The sequence below is a fragment of the Theropithecus gelada genome, chromosome 3 (assembly GCF_003255815.1).
Source record: "Theropithecus gelada isolate Dixy chromosome 3, Tgel_1.0, whole genome shotgun sequence".
Lineage (NCBI taxonomy): Eukaryota > Metazoa > Chordata > Mammalia > Primates > Cercopithecidae > Theropithecus > Theropithecus gelada.
In genome coordinates this window covers 64,811,023-64,827,498 of record NC_037670.1, presented here as the reverse complement: position 1 = coordinate 64,827,498, position 16,476 = coordinate 64,811,023, and the positions used below count along the sequence as shown (strand labels likewise).

General features: G+C 41.8%; 1 protein-coding gene across 1 annotated transcript in view; it reads left to right on the top strand.

The window, feature by feature from the left end:
• Positions 1-16,476, top strand: part of ABCA13 (ATP binding cassette subfamily A member 13) — a 505,863-nt gene that overhangs the window by 116,444 nt on the left and 372,943 nt on the right. The window contains exons 21-23 of the mRNA XM_025379476.1: positions 5,954-6,117; positions 7,490-7,569; positions 8,581-8,702. Of these exons, the coding sequence (XP_025235261.1) occupies positions 5,954-6,117; positions 7,490-7,569; positions 8,581-8,702 (366 nt within the window). The remainder of the gene's footprint in view (positions 1-5,953; positions 6,118-7,489; positions 7,570-8,580; positions 8,703-16,476) is intronic.

Here is a 16,476-nt window from a genome sequence, read left to right as displayed (position 1 = left end):
CCTCAGAGACAATTTTTTTTTTTTTTTTTGACATGGAGTCTTGCACTGTTGCCCGGGCTGGAGTGAAATGGTGTAATCTCAGCTCACTGCAACCTCTGCCTCCCTGATTCAAGCAATTCTCCTGCCTCAGCCTCCCCAGTAGCTGGGATTATAGGTGCCTGCCACCACGCCAGGCTAATTTTTGTATTTTTAGTAGAGACAGGGTTTCACCATGTAGGCCAGGCTGGTCTCGAACTCCTGACCTCGTGATCTGCCCACCCGGCCTCCCAAAGTGCTGAGATTACAGGCGTGAGCCACCATGCCTGGCCCCTCACAGACAGACAATTTTTTAGTGGTAAGCGAAGGTTATAATAATAAAATAGTCAAGAGACTCCAGCTTTCAAAGCAACTGACCCAAAGACTGTATTTATAGTTCAAATTGTTATATGATTGTCAACAAGTCTGGCTGGTAACAGTTGAGTTAGTTTTGCTGAAGAGCAGAAGTTCCTGTCTTTAATGACAAAAATAGTATGTTGCTTACCTCAGGATGCAAAGCTTTTAGGATGGGTCTGTGGTTCAAGGGTTTCAAGTATGTGAGACTTTTAGAAATATGAATCTTTTCAGGCTGTGGGATATGAAGTGCCCAACAGAGGTGGGCCAAGTGCACAATGCCATTTGTTAGTTTTCAATATCTAAATAATTATTTTAAATATAGGTTTCTCAGTAGCAACATGGAATTCCCATTGAAAGAGAAAGTTTCAGCTGATCAAATTGATATGACAAAAGTTTTGGGGCTGTCAACTCCTTACCCTCTTCCACCGTTTGTTCCAAACAGTAAAAAGCAGCAATAAAGAGACGAATGGGCAGCAGAAATTAAATTTCAGATATGACAGCAAGTGCCCACTGTATCTCTTGGTATAAGCTGAGTTGGAGAATGTGGCTGGAACTTCAGGTTGGGTGGGGGCTTCCTACTGCCTCTTTAGATCTAGACCTTTGGGTCCACCTGTGCACATTTATCGCCTATTTGCTGATTCCAGGCCTGATCTAGCCAGAGAAGGAGAGTCTGATGGGTGCTGCCTTTTCCACATGGTGGTTTTACCAGATCCCAAAAGTATAGCCTGATGAATGTCAATCTCAACCTTTGTCCTAGATGCTTCTCCTTACCTGGAGCCTGGTACACCTGTGCTGAAGAAACTTGGAATTTTTCTTCCAGTAGTCCTTGTTACTGGGGTAGAATGTGCACTTTTCTACTTTATAATCCCCTGTATGTCAAAATTATTATTTTGTTAAATTTAAGAATAACATCCATAGCAGGAACATTATAAATGCATTGAATGAAAATTAATTTGCATGCAGTTACAAATTATGAACTAGAGGTTCTTTGCTATAAGGGAATACTCCATGGCAGAGCCCTCATGCAATGGGTTTAATTCAATTTATGTTCTCAGGAGCGAGTTGGCCCCTAAGGGGATACTCACCTATATCTATTGTTCTGACCTAGTTGTATCTGTGCATTGGTATGCTACAAAAAGGGATCTCTTTGGAGCAAGAAGAACACTGAGCCTGTGAAATGCTTGGGTGAGAGAATTGGAGAAGGTTTAGAGAACTTCACACTCAGAAAAAAAACAAAAACAAAACAAAATGCAGAGTGTGAAAGTCCAAGGGCTTCTATGCATGTTATTAGACATGTGCATGCAGCTTGGAGTCTTGAGGCTGGACCCAGACATCTCTCTGCCTTGCAGATGCTCTGCCTGAGTTTGCTGCCATCCTTTTCCTTTCTGCTTTGCTGTGGTTACATTCAGACAACAAATGGGGTCTGTGCACATTAGGGGCAGTGGGTGAGGGAGGAGGCTGTGTCTCCTGCGATAGAGCAGGCAGCAGAAACTTAGGTGAAAAAAGGAAAGAAGTCTGTATCCTTGAGCCCTGCCACACGATAGAAAATGGAGACTGGCTTGAGCTGACCGCTCCCTGTCAGACTCCTTCAGGTGTTACTGACACAATGCAGGGGTTCAGTTGCTTGGCAGGTATCAGCCCAATGACCACAACCAAGGAGGATTTAGCAATGAGATTTAAGTAAGGAGAACACCAGGGATGGTTCCCAAAGTAGTGCCTCCGAGCTGGGGACTGGGTTAGGTTTTATCAACATCGTGTAATGAGGATCTGATTGACTGGATCCTGCCCTGGGTGATGCCAGAGTTCAATGCAATTGGATCCTGGATCCTGCCATGTAGTGTCCGCTTCTTAATTCAGTCCCCGCTCCTCAGTCCGAGCACTCCGGTTCCCGCTGTGGTTGCATACTGGTTCATCTGGGCATGCTCGGGTTATGTGACCTGAGGGTCCATGGCAACTGAAAAAAACTCGCAAATTTCTTACGTAAAAGTTGAACCAGATGGGCCGGGTGCGGCTAACATAGACAGCAGACACCACTCCACCTGCCCAGGCCCTCAACCTCCACATGCGGAGTCTCACTCCTCTCCTCCCTGTCTGAGCCAGGCATTGACACAGACTCAGCCTCGCCCAGCCCCACGTCACTCAGCTCCCGGGACTTTCCCCGGGCTCCTCTCGCATCCTTCACCAGCTGTCTCCAATTGCATGCCTGGCTCCTGTGTGTGGCAGAAGGACCCAGGCTGTGTCTAGACCCTTTCTCTTCTCAGTCTATGCTCACATGCTACGTAATCTTATCCAGATTCATTTGCAACCTAAAAATTCCAATTACTTCCTGACAACTTCCAAATTTCCTTCTCCAGCCAATACCTCCCCTGACCTTCATGCTCGTGTGTGTTCAGTTGCATTCCCTCGCAGATGTTAAACAGGCCCCTCAACTCTACTCATGCAAAAAAAAAAAAAAAAAACACCTCTTCATCTTTCCATGTAATTTTTCCCTCCCCTGGTGTTCTTTCCCTCAGATGCCAGGGACAACAACGCTGGCATACTTGTTTAGTCTTTCTTTCTTTTTTTTTTTCAGTTAGAAAACTCTCCCTTCTACCTTCCAAATGTTTCCATGATCTGGCCATGTTCCACTCCCTCCACCAGCACCTTTCTGATCCGAACCAGCTCTCCCTTCCTCCTCCCCTTGCCTCGATCCCTAATGCAGTAGCCAGAGTGATCCTTCCAAAACATCATCAGACGGTGTTACTCCTTTGCTGAGAGTGCCCAGTGTCTTCCAGTCTTATTTGGAATTAGTGTCTGATTTCTAAGGGAGGCCACTGCTAGGTCCTGCTGTCTGGGGGGCACATCCCTCTCTCTGCCCTCCTTGGCACTCTCTTCTCCACTTCACTGGCTCCTTTGCACCCACCTCAGAGCCTTTGCACCTGCTGCTCCCTCACCTGCAGTGTGCTTCCCTAATGATGCTAAGAAGTCCTTTGTCTTGCACCTCCAGCACGGCCCCAACCCCACCTTATTTTCCTCCAGGTCACCTGTGACATGCTGACCAGTTTGCCCCTATGGCTGTCTGCGGGTAGTGTTCCTGCACTGGAGTGTGAACCTCATGGAGGTAGGAGTTTTGTCTCCTGTGTTCACAACTCTCAGTCCAGCACCTATCTTGGGCCTGGCACTTGGCAGGTGCTCCATAAGTATTTTTTGAATGAATGAATGAATAGTCCTATAAGATTTCTGTTCAAGTTCCACTCCCAAATCGCTTGGGAATAAAAGAAACTTATGAAATGAATGACAATAATAGATGAATTGGAGTCAAGAAGTTGCAGGCTTTGTAATAATCTATTGGCTGGTTTAGTTCCCCCCACAGTGAGATTCTGAGGTTTGGTTGAGGTGGTGCTGACAGTGGCACGAGTGCTCTGATCATGGATTAATGTTCATCAGTTCCTGAGAAGTCTTCACCACCACTAAATCTACCTCAGCTGTGCCGGGGGCTCCATCTCGGGGCGGCCTCCAGAGCTCAGCTCCCAACCTTGACTTTTCAGCAGTCTCACATTTCCTTGGAACATATATTTGTTAGCTCCCTTTGGTCCCTTGAATGGTTCATGATTTTTCTTTGCAAGAGAAACTGACAGTGGTTTTGAAAAAAAATTTAAAGTTTTATTTTGACAGAAATATTACCTAAGTGTTGACTTACTCATGATACCTTCCCATAATTGGTGCAACATGGAACTAGGCTTCCAATATCAGTAAGAATAGAGTGATATAAATAAAATGTGATGAAGCAAATAAATTCTGATGATGTAAACTAAAGTATTTATGGTAGAATAGCGGTGTCTAGGGAAAGTGTATAGATTCATGTGTATGTCTATAGACATAGACGTTATATGTTTGTGGTATTTTTCAGGTTGTTTTAAATTTTAAATTACCTGTATTTGTCATTTAATTCCACATATGGTGTTTTGCATTTTGTCAATTAATAGGTATTATTCTAAAGGTTTTCTTTTTTGGCAAAATGATTGGTCTTTTAAAAAACTGATTGTTTCCAGGAAGATACTGATAAGATGTCCATGAAATCTCAGAGGTGGGGGCTGGTGATACGCAGGATGGGGACCTACTTCTAGAGTCTTTCCAGATGTTCCCCAGAGTCTTAGGAGCCTCTCCACCTGCAGCGGGCAGAACAGGAGCCTTCCAGACTGCCTGGGCAAATCCAGGTTTTATCCACCTCACATATGAATAGCCACATATGATTTCTTTTTAATCATTGTGTTTGTGGCTGTGAATTTTGAAAAGCCTAAATTTTCTTTAAAATTTTGTTATTTTCATATTTATTTTTAATAGTATATATTTAAAATGTACAACTCAATGTTTAGATAAACACACAAAGTGACATGATTACTACAAACAAACGAGCATATCTGTCATCTCAGAGTCATCTTTGTGTGTCGTGCGTGTGTGTTAAGAGCACCTAAAATCTACTTTCTTAGCAAATTTCAGTATGTAATACAATATTGGCAACTATAATTCTCATGCTGTATATTACTTCTCTAGATGTGCCCATTCTACATAACTGCAACTTTATACCCTTTGACCAACATCTTCATGCCTCCCACGTTCATTCCTGGTAACCACGACTCTATGCTTTGTTTCTATGGGTTTGACTTTTAAAAAGTTTGACTTTACATGTAAATGAGATTGTGCAGTAGTTTTCTTTTTGTGGCTGACTTACATCACTTAGCTTATCTTCTAGGTTCATGCGTGTTGCTGCCAATGGCATAATTTCCTTCTTTTTATGGCTGAATAATATTTTATTGTATATAATGTCACATTTTCTCTATTCATTCATCTCTTTAGAAACATTTTGGCTGATTCTATATCTTGGCTTTTGTGAATAATGTAAATATCTCTTTGGGATGTAATTTCATTTCCTTTGGCTTTATACCCAGAAGTGGGATTTCTGGATCATATGGTAGTTCTATTTTTAATATTTTGAGAAATCTTCATACTGTTTTCCATAATGGCTGTAGCAATTTACATTTCCACCAACAGGGCACAAGGTTTCCCTTTCCTGCACACCCTCACCAACTCGTTATTTCTTGTGTTTTTGGTAACAGCCATCCTAACAGGTATGAGGTAATAGCTCACTGTGGTTGATTTGCATTTTCCTGATGATTAGTGAAGTTGAGCACCTTTTCTTTCACCTGTTTGCCATCTTTATGTCTTCTTTGGATAACGTCTGTTCAGCTTCTTTGGCCTTTTAAAAAATGGATGTATTTGTTTTCCTGCTATTGAATTGCGTGTGTTCCTAAGAACAGAGCTTCGGAAAGTTAAGAGCCAGGCCATTTGGTGGAGAATTGCATGTTCTCTTTTATATGTTCAAGAACATGCTGTCTTGCCTGGCTGGCTAGCAGCAGAGCCGGGAGTAAAATTTGGGCTTCTGTATTTCCACAGCCAAGGGCTCTTTCTCCTACTGTGGAATGCACAGAAGCAACTGACATGATTGTTTGTTCTCTGTGTTTCCTGAGACTAATGAGAATAAACTAAAATCTTACAAATAAGTATGTGTGTTTCTAACCTATATCATTGCTATGTTTTCTAGGAAATTGAAAAGATATGGTCCTTGCCCAATCAGCTAAATTGTGAAAGTCTTGGCAAGAATCTTTCTAGCACCTTGGAAAGCTTCAAGAACAGCTTGGAAAATGCCACTGACCAGGACTGCACATGCCAGCCGAGGCTGGAGATGGTGCAGCAGCACTTGCACATGTATGCTCTGATATTCTTTCATGCCCTCCCCAGTACTTCCATTCATAGAGAAGATGTCTAGCACTTTTAAAATGTGAATTTCAGACAGTAGTCTGTACAAATACTCTTAATGTACATATTAATATGTATTCTCCAAACATCAAAGCTTTCCATGACAATTTTTGAGTGGTAAAATGTAACAGCAGCATTAATCAGAAGGCTAACTTTATTGGCGACCAAGATATTAGACAAAAGAATGTAATCCACAATGCTTGGTGGCAAATGCCTGTAATCCCATCTAATGGGAGGCTGATGTGGGAGAATTGCTTGAGGCTATGAATTTGAGACCAACCTGGGCAACATAGCAAGACCCTGTCTCTAAAAAGTAAAAGCAACAATAACAAAACAGTTAGCAGGATTTGGTGCAGTGCATTTTTGATCCCAACCACATAGGAGGCTGAGGGAGGAGGGTTACTTGACCCCAGGAGTTTGAGGCTGCAGTGAGCAGTGATTGTGCTACTGCACTCCAGCTTGGCTGACAGATAAAAAGCCTGTCTCATAAATAAATAAATAATTTCTGTATGAGCAGGCAAATATTTTTCTTTTCTTTTCTTTTCTTTTTCTTTTTTTTTTTTTTTGAGACAGAGACTCGCTCTGTCACCCAGGCTGGAGTGCAGTGGTGCTATCTGGGCTCACTGCAAGCTCCGCCTCCTGGGTTCACGCCATTCTCCCTCCTCAGCCTCCTGAGTGACTGGGACTACAGGCCCCACCACCCTGTCTGGCTAATTTTGTTTTTGTATTTTTAGTAGAGACGGGGTTTCACCGTGTTAGCCAGGATGGTCTCGATCTCTTGACCTCATGATCTGCCCGCTTCGGCCTCCCAAAGTGCTGGGATTACAGGCGTGAGCCACTGCACCCGGTGGCAAATATTTTTCAAATTACATTCATGTTTCATCAATTTTGCATAGTGTTCTGAAAGTGTAAAGCACCAGAAGGGGAAATAAGGAACTTTGAATTCTGCAAATGACTTTTTCACAGAAAGAATTATGTTCATCTGACCCTGGCTATCCTAATTTCTCATACGTTCCATGATCTATCCTATCTATCCTTTTCACAGTTGCAAAAAGCCATTTATTATGCATCTTCATTCCCCTGGTTCATCTCGCTTGGCAGGAGCTCTGAGAAAGAAATACTGGAGTGTGGGTAGTATTAATGGATATTCACATACAGATGGTGTCAGGAGACATGTGCGTCTAATTGTTGGAGGAACTTTATGGAAATGTGATCTTGTTATCCAGCCCATCTCCTGGGAGCTGAGGCAGTATTATTAATTCCAATATTGTTTCTGATGTTTTATCTTGCCTAATTTAGCTTTAATTTTCTGCTATTTTAGGTTGGCCAAAAGCCTTGAGGAAACTTGGTCATCAGGGAATCCCATCATGACTTTTCTGAGCAATTTCACAGTAACTGAGGGTAAGTATGTGGTTTTCCAAGTTTGCTTGATTAAAAATTAAATTTTGTTTCTCATGCAAATATATTATTAAAATAAAACATACAACAGAAAATTTATGCTATATGTGATACATAATCATTTAGAACTTGGCTGGTCTGATGTATTTGGCATTTATAAAGAAAGTCCTGAAATCCTAGGGTACCATATTGAAGCAGAGGAACAAAGAGAAGCTTCTGTGGTCTGGATTTTGCTCTGGCCTTGCTCCCTTGGACAAGCAATTGGTGCCTGTGTGTCTCTGTTTCCTTGGCTGTTCACTCTATCAACTCATGAAGTTTCTTGTAGCATCAACATGCCATGTCTGAAGAATTCTGGCAAATACTTAAATGACCCCTCTCGTTGAAAAAGTGAGATGAGTAGATGCATGTATACAAGTGAGTTTCCTATAGCACTTGGTCACTGCTCCCTAAGAAGCAGCTCTTTCTTTTTTTTTTTTTTTTTTTAGTCTCACTCTGTCACCCAGGTTAGAGTGCAGTGGCGCGATCTCAGCTCAGTGCAACCTCCGCCTCCTGGGTTCAAGCTATTCTCCTGCCTCAGCCTCCTGAGTAACTGGGATTACCGGCATGTGCCACCATCTATTTTTTTTTTTTTTTTGTATTTTTAGTAGAGACAAGGTTTCAACACTTTGGTCAGGTTGGTCTCGAACTCCTGACCTTGTGATCTGCCCACCTCGGCCTCCCAAAGTGCTGGGATTACAGGTATGAGCCACCGCACCCGGCCAGAAGAAGTTCAGGCCTTAGAGAGAGTAGACCAGTAACCAGAAAATACCACAGAACCTGACATTTTGGTTTATTGTTATACAAATTATTTAAGTTATTCTTGGGGGAGTAAGGTATGACTTTATTTAGTGATTTATGGGTTGAATGGCATGAAAGAAACTATCCTAGCCAGGTTGTAATATCAAATTTGGTTTTTGCAGTCAATAGTCTCCTCAGCCTTTATTATACAAATTTCTTATTTTCCTTACTTTGCAGATGTGAAAATAAAAGATTTGATGAAGAATATCACCAAGTTGACTGAGGAGCTTCGCTCTTCCATCCACATCTCAAATGAGACTATCCATAGCATTCTAGAAGCAAATATTTCCCACTCCAAGGTGTGGTGCTGCTTCTTATCTGTCTGTTTTGCTCATGGAAGGAGCCTTAGCCTGAAGTTACTGGCACTGTGTTGTTGTTTCTTCCTTCTTCCCTTCCTCTCCTTTGGCTAGTAGAGTGGGTTGCTGCACAAATGATATAATTGGAGGCAGAAAGGAGACAAAAGAACAAGCAAGGAACCAAAGGGTGTCATTGTCCCATGCCAAAATCTTAGGGTTTTTAATTCCATAATATTTTCTTTATTTGGAGTTAGAACAAAGTTGGTGATTATTTATTCAGTTGATTCCCAGCCCTGACGCAAGACGCCTGGGAAGGGTCTCTGCTTGGTTCAGCAGGTGTTGCAAAATTCTTAAAATACCCCAAACCAAAAACAGCTAAAAATATCTAAGAATCGACTATGACTTCCTCTGAGTGGAGAGTGACTGGGCGCAGTCTGACTGTGTGCTACCATAGTGAATCGCTGTGAAAGCAAATGAGCAATGGCAGGCAGTGTCATCTCCAAGCTGAAAAATGTGATAAAACAATCAAAGAGCTATTGCAACAAACCAAGGAATAAGTAACATCTGGGCTACATGGCGTATGGTTTATCTGTGGAAAAGGGGAACAGGGACATTTCATGTTGTCCACAGCAGATATCACCTGGATCCTTAGCAGGAGATTTTCTGAGACAGCTTTCAGCACTTCTAGTTGGGGTTTTACCTTCCTGTACAGAGAACCTTCCAGAAGTAGTAACCGTGGAGCTGATTCATAAGTGAACATTGCAATTGACCATCAACTGGGCCCCAACACACATTTAATTTCATGTCAGTTCTGGTTAATTGGGGCTTATTGCAAGCTTGACGGGTAGACTAATGAAGAATTAATCTAAATTAAAAAGAGATCAGAAGCTGGGAAACCAAAATTCAAATGACAATGTCACCAAGTTACTTATAATAAGGCACTTAGTATTTATCTTCAAGGAAAAAATGTCGAATTCAGCTTATTAAACATGCGAGAGCCAAGGAAAGCAGGGGGCAGTGCTGAAATTGTTTCTTCCCTACCTCGCATGATGCCTTGTAGAGAAACAATGAAGATTTTTGGTTTAAAATCTTTCGTTATTGAAACGAGTAACCGGGGAAAGAAACAGTGGCTGGAGTTATTGGAGTAGCTACCTGGGAATGTTTTAAGACCAGGGTCAGATTAGCTAACTTTTGGGGTCTCTTTCAAATTCAGTTTTATGATACTTTTTGGGTTTGGGCTCAACTATTTTTGATGACCACTGCCTGATGAAACAAGTGCCCACTGGGTGTCACTGCTGTTCTATGAAGGGAGGGCTGTGCACAGAGAAGGCGCCTGTGATAATCTGGTATTGTCTTGTGTCGATGGTTCTGCAGTGCTTTCCTTGCACTCTGTATATCTTTCTCTACCTCTTTGTCAGTGTGAATCATTAAGACCGCCTAAACAGCTGGACAGTTAAGTAATTGGGAGGAGTATTTAAAAAGCTGCATTCTTACATTTCAAATAAGTAATGAGATTATTTGCTTTGATGGTTAAGTATATCCATAAATTCATGTGTGTCTACAGATCCTAAGCAAGGAATTCATGTTAGGTTAGGAGGTGACACTTTGGATATTTGTTTTTTCTAGATTGTCAGGTTTTCAGTAGCACCATGTTATTTCTAGCATCCTTTTCTTGTCTTTCTTCCTGGGCTTCTCTACCATAGCTTTAGTCAGTTTGCAAATAATCACATCAGATTCTTAGTCCAGGCTGTTGGTGGCCTGCAGGGAATACTTTGCTGTGGTGTTAAAGCCCTGGCAAAATTGCAGAAACCTTCATTCATTCATTTCTTCCTTTATTCACTTAGGATGTTTCTGCATGACAGGAATGGTCCCAAAAATTTGGGCTCAAAGTCTGTGCTCCAAGGGAGCCAATGATCTATGGGGGATGACACAATAAATATGCAAACAAATGAAGACTGGTGTTAAGAGACCAGAAAGTTCTATCATGCAAATAGAACACAACAATGAGGACAGGTGGTCCCTGGAAGCCTCCCTGAATCAGTGAAGATGGACGTCAGACTGGAATGATGATGAGCATATAATGAGTTATGTGAGAGTCACAGAGCTGGGGACATTCCTATCAAAAGACCAGAGGCAGGAGTGAGCAGAAGGAGGGAAAGGCAGCAGATGAATGGATACCATCTCATTTTTGTTTCCTGCCCTCTTCCCTGGCTGCAGAGAACCTGCCATGGGCACCCACCTATGGGAATTTCCTTTTTCTTGCAGAGCTCCATTCTCTAATGTCAGCATCACCCAATTAAAACCACAAATCACAGGGGTTTGCTGAACACTGGAGCCCATTTAGCCCAGCCTTCTGTCCTGGGCTTGGATCCTGTCCACCTGCCCTGTGAAGCACCCATCCACTTCACGCCGTGTTCCCATGTTTCAGGCACACATTCGAATCAACAATGACTTCCTTCCTTGTGTTGGGCCAAATTTTTATTATTTTAAAATTAACAATGAGGTCAAAGTGTCAGGACCCATATAGATTGAGACAGCAATCAAGTCGGCCTTCTGCCCCTTTATTTTCTGTGCTAAACAATTGGGCAGCGTTCAGAGGACTTTTGCTTGGAAGAGGAATACTTTTTCACAATCCGCAGTGGATTTGTCCTCCCCGCCCCACAAATCTTAAGGAGGAAGGGAGAGGGCTTCCCCTGAAAGTTCCGATCTCTTCTGGGAGGCTCCTTCAAATGGAATGGTATTCGGAATCTGTTTTTCTGTTTCTTTTGAGCAGAAATGATTGAGTTTAGTGAATCTGGTCAAATTTCCTTATCTCACTTGGGGCCGGTCCTGGGGGCTGGTTCTGTTGGTTGCATCATTAACAGAGCTGCTGGGCACAATTTATGGGGAGGGAGAGATTCCTCTTAGGAGTTTGGAAACATTACACATTGCCTTTGTTTTAATACATGAAGTTTGTTTCCTGAAAAGCTTCAACAGATAGTTCTTGGTGAAACTCATTTCAGAGCAGACACTGGTCAAAATCTGCTTATTCTGTTTTTTTTTTTTTTTTTTTTTTTTTTTTTTCCTCTCCTTTCTCTGAAGACAAAAAGTAATTAATGTGTGACTAGAGTTACGGGTTTCTGGGATCACGAGAAGTTTGGCCTGAAGTTTCCTGGAAGACACCATCTGTTGTGTGCAGCGTCTCATTCTAGAGAGAGTCCTTCCTATGCCCTAGACTGCTTGTCTGGCTCTGTCACCACATCATGACGTTGGGGTTTATGGTCCTTGTAATCCAGGGTTCCCAGAATGAAATGCACACACCCATCCACCACCATCTCGTTCTCTGGTGCTCTTAGAGTAGGGCTTTTCTCTTCTTTGATTTGTTGTTCGACCAGAGTATTCTCAGTAAATATGGTGGGTTCTCATTAAACATTCACTAAAATGAAGTGAAATTCCAGCTACTCTCCTTCCATTAACTCAGCTAGCGTTTCTTAGGTTTATGAAAGCCACATTACCTTATTTGCTCATTAAGAATCCTGAGAAATGAATATTGTGCTAAGGGCATTTGTGTCTCATTTAACTCCCTCTGAGCAGGGCATTGCTCTTCTTTCACAGGTGAATGTGGTGCGGTGGAAGTCACAGCTGGGAGAGGGCCTGAAATCAAACCCAGGTCTTTGAACTTGAACTGTGTTATTCTTCCATCACATGATGTTATTGCTTCAATTTATTATAAATTAATGGTTCTAAGAAAATTACTGCTTGCCGATGGGTTTCCTCTTCTCCTACTTGCACTTATGTAAATATTTTTAAAACTTAATTCCCCAATTGGCATTGATCTTTGCAAAAATACTTCTTGCTAGTTTTGGCACAATATTTTTTCGTTTTTATTTTTAAAAAGTAAACTTTTATCTTAGGCTTAGGGGTGCATGTGCAGGTTTGTTATACAGGTAAACTCGTGTCAGGGGGTTTGTAGTACAGATTATTTCATCACCCAGGTATTAAGCCTAGTATCCAATAATTATTTTTTCTGATTCTCTCCCTCCTTCCAACCTCCATCCTCAAGTAGGCCCCAGTGTGCTTTGTTCCCCTCTTTGTATCCATGTGTTCTCATTATTTAGCTCCAACTTATAAGTGAGAATTTGTGGTATTTGATTTTCTGTTCCTGTGTTAGTTTGCTGAGGATAATGGCCTCTAGCTCCATCCATGTCCCTCCAAAGGACATAACCTTGTTCTTTTTATGGCTGCATAGTATTCCATGGTGTATATATACCACATTTTCTTTATCCAGTTTGCGCTTGATGGACATTTAGGTTGGTTTCGTGTCTTTGCTATTGTGAATAGTGTTGCAATGAACATACATGTGCAGGTATCTTTATGGTAGAGTGATTTATATTCCTTTGGGTATACACCCAGTAATGGGTCAAATGGTAGTTCTCTTTTTAGTTCTTTGAGGAATCGCCTCACTGGTTTCCACAATGGTTGAACTAATTTACATTCTCACCAGGAGTGTATAAATATTCCCTTTTCTCTGCAACCTCGCCAGAATCGGTTACTTTTTTGACTTTTTATAATAATCATTCTAATTGATGTGAGATGGTATCTCACTGTGGTTTTGATTTGCATGTCTCTAATGATCAGTATTATTGATATTTTTTTCATATGCTTGTTGGCTGCATGTATGTTTTCTTCTGAAAAGTATCTGTTCATGTCCTTTGCCCACTTTTTAATGAGGCTTTTTTTCTTGTAAAATTTTTTAAGTTCTTTATAGATTCTGGGTATTACACCTTTGTCAGATGCATAGTTTGCAAAACCTCCCATTCTGTAGATTGTCTGTTTACTCTATTGATAGTTTCTTTTGCTGTGCATAAGCTCTTTAGTTTAATTAGGTCCCATTTTTCAATTTTTGCTTTTCTTGAGATTGCTTCTGGCATCTTCATCATGAACTCTTCGCCCATTCCTATGTCCAGAATAGTATTACCTAGGTTGTCTTCCACGGTTTTTATAGTTTTGGGTTTTACATTTAAATCTTTAACCCATCTTGAGTTGATTTTTGTATAGCATAAGGAAGGAGTCCAATTTCAATCTTCTGCACATGGCTGGCCAGTCATCTCAGCACCATTTATTGAAGAGGGAATCCTTTCTCCATTGCTTGTTTTTGTCAGGTTTGTTAAAGATCAGATAGTTATAGTTGTACAGCCTTATTTCTGGACTCTCTATTTTCTGTTAGTTACATTGGTCTATGTGTCTGTGTTTTTTTTTTTTTTTTTTTAACCAATACCATGCTGTTTTGGTTAATTGGATATTCTTTCAAGGTGTTTTTTTAATATCAAATTCTGATACTTTAATTTGCAAAGTATCATTTTTTCTCTCAACTTCATCAGTCACCAAAACAAGAGAGTATCTTATATTTTCATCCAAGTCGTTAGTGCAGAAAGATTACCATGGCGTAGGAAGGTATCACCTAACACCTATTTATTTGTTTGGGCTCTTAAATCAGTTGCAACAGGTCTGTCTGGGGTGTCTTGGTAAGTTATTAGCCTAATAATTTCATCGTTAAAGGAAAATGACTTTATATTGACATGGCTCATTGATCATGACTGTATCGACATGGTTTTCAGTAATTTTCTTTTTCTTCAAGGGCTTACACATAATCTTTTTGATAATCCATGATCAGAATTCTTCCAGAATTGACGTTATCGTCTATTAGTAATTTCTAAAGTCTACTTTACAAAATAAAACCTGGATAGTTTTTATTTCCATCATGACTTCTTAAAAACTGTAGATAGTAGAAATGTCACTCTTTCTGAAGGCATGAAGAGGAAACAGGGAGAGAGGGAACTGGAAATGGAGACAGTTCTGGTGGAGAGGGTGGCCCGACAGCAGCCGTGGCCTCACTGAAGAACTACAGCCAGGCTGAATGGTAGTTCTTTTTTTTTTTTTTTTTTTTTGAGACAGAGTCTCGCTGTGTCTCCCAGGCTGGAGTGCGGTGGCGCGATCTCGGCTCACTGCAAGCTCCGCCTCCCGGGTTTACGCCATTCTCGTGCCTCAGCCTCCCGAGTAGCGGGGACTACAGGCGCCCACCACCACGCCTGTCTAATTTTTTGTATTTTTAGTAGAGACAGGGTTTCACCGTGGTCTCGATCTCCTGACCTTGTGATCCGCCCACCTCGGCCTCCCAAAGTGCTGGGATTACAGGCCTGAGCCACCGCGCCCGGCTGAATGGTAGTTCTGCTTTAAGTTCTTTGAGAAATCCCCACACTGCTTTCCACAGTGGCTGAACTAATTTACATTCCCACCAACAGTGTATAAATGTTCCCTTTTTCTACAATCTCACAAACATCTTTTATTTTTTGACTTTTTAATAATAGCCTTTCTGACTGGTGTGAGATAGGATCTCCTTGTGGTTTTGACTTGCATTTCTCTAATGATCAGCGATGGAACAACAGACATGAGGGACTGCTAGTGGGGCACTACTAGATGGGGAGGATGGAAGGGGGAAAACGGGTTGAAAAACCACCTATTGGGCACAATGCTCACTACCTGGGTGATGTGATGGTTCACACATCAAGCCTCAGCAACACACAACTTACACATGTAACAAACCTGCAAGTACCCCATAAACGTAAAATAAAAATTGAGAAAACAAGGAACTGCAGCCAGATGATGCCTGCCTCACTGGGCAAGGACACCATTGGCACCTAGAGGCCAGCTGCCAGGGTGCTTATCCACAGAGCTTTTAGGCATCCTGTTTTACCCTTCCAGTGTGAAGATGGTTCTCTTTAGGAATATGAAAACCCCAGAAGGAATTAATTAGTTCTCTTAAGTGTAATCATCATCCTTAACAATAAACCCACTTAATTCTTATTCATCTTTTCCCTTTAATATCCTGTAAGTCAAAACTGTGCTTTTGCTAGTAGTGACTGATAGGCTTCTTAGTAGTAATGTCATTTTTGAGCACTTATATACACTACCCCTGAGCTGAATGCTTTACATCTCATTTAATTCTCCTAACAACCCTTTGGAGTCCTTTGTCTTTTATTGTCATCCCTAGCAGTATAGACAAAGAAACTGAAGCTTGTAGACGTTAAGCAGCTTTTAGGAAGTCAGATAGTAAGAGCTGGAGTCAGGATCCACCACGTTGCCACAGTGTGGCTTCAGTCCTTCTGGACAGGTTCTCGCAGCCTTCTCCTGCCCTCTGATGCTCATCTCTTGTACTTGCCTCATTATCCCGTGAGCAGCTCTGAGCTCGAATGGGTCTCCAATGGCAGAGAGCCACACTGCTCCTCTCTGAAGTGTGTACGGTCTATTTTTAAATACCTGTCCTCCTTTCATTTTCTTGTCTTACAAATTCTAACTTGGCAGAATCTCTCTCCCCATCATCTCCAGTTCCCTCGAATCACTGTCTGTGTTTCCTTTCTGGTCACAGCTGGGCTGAGGGCAGCCTTTCCTCCCATGCTTTCCCAACCTCTGAGTCTACAATGAGCAGCTGGGCAACACGGAGGTCATCTCTGGTGCTCTCCTCTGAATGCAATTTGGGTTTCGGCAGATGTCCAATAAACAAAGCTCTTGCTAAAAATGCAAATGCCTCTCCTAAGGATCTTTGTCATTTTTAAACCACATAAATACCCAGATAATTATCTAAGTGGCCAAGTGTGTATGAGCGAGGCTCACAGGGCAGAGAGGCATTGCCCTGGATCCTCAGCCCCCTTCCAGCTTTCCAAGCCAAACATGGACACACAGGAAAATCAGCAGGAACCTGGCATTCTGTTTCTGATAATTTGCAGCATTAGCCTATGCA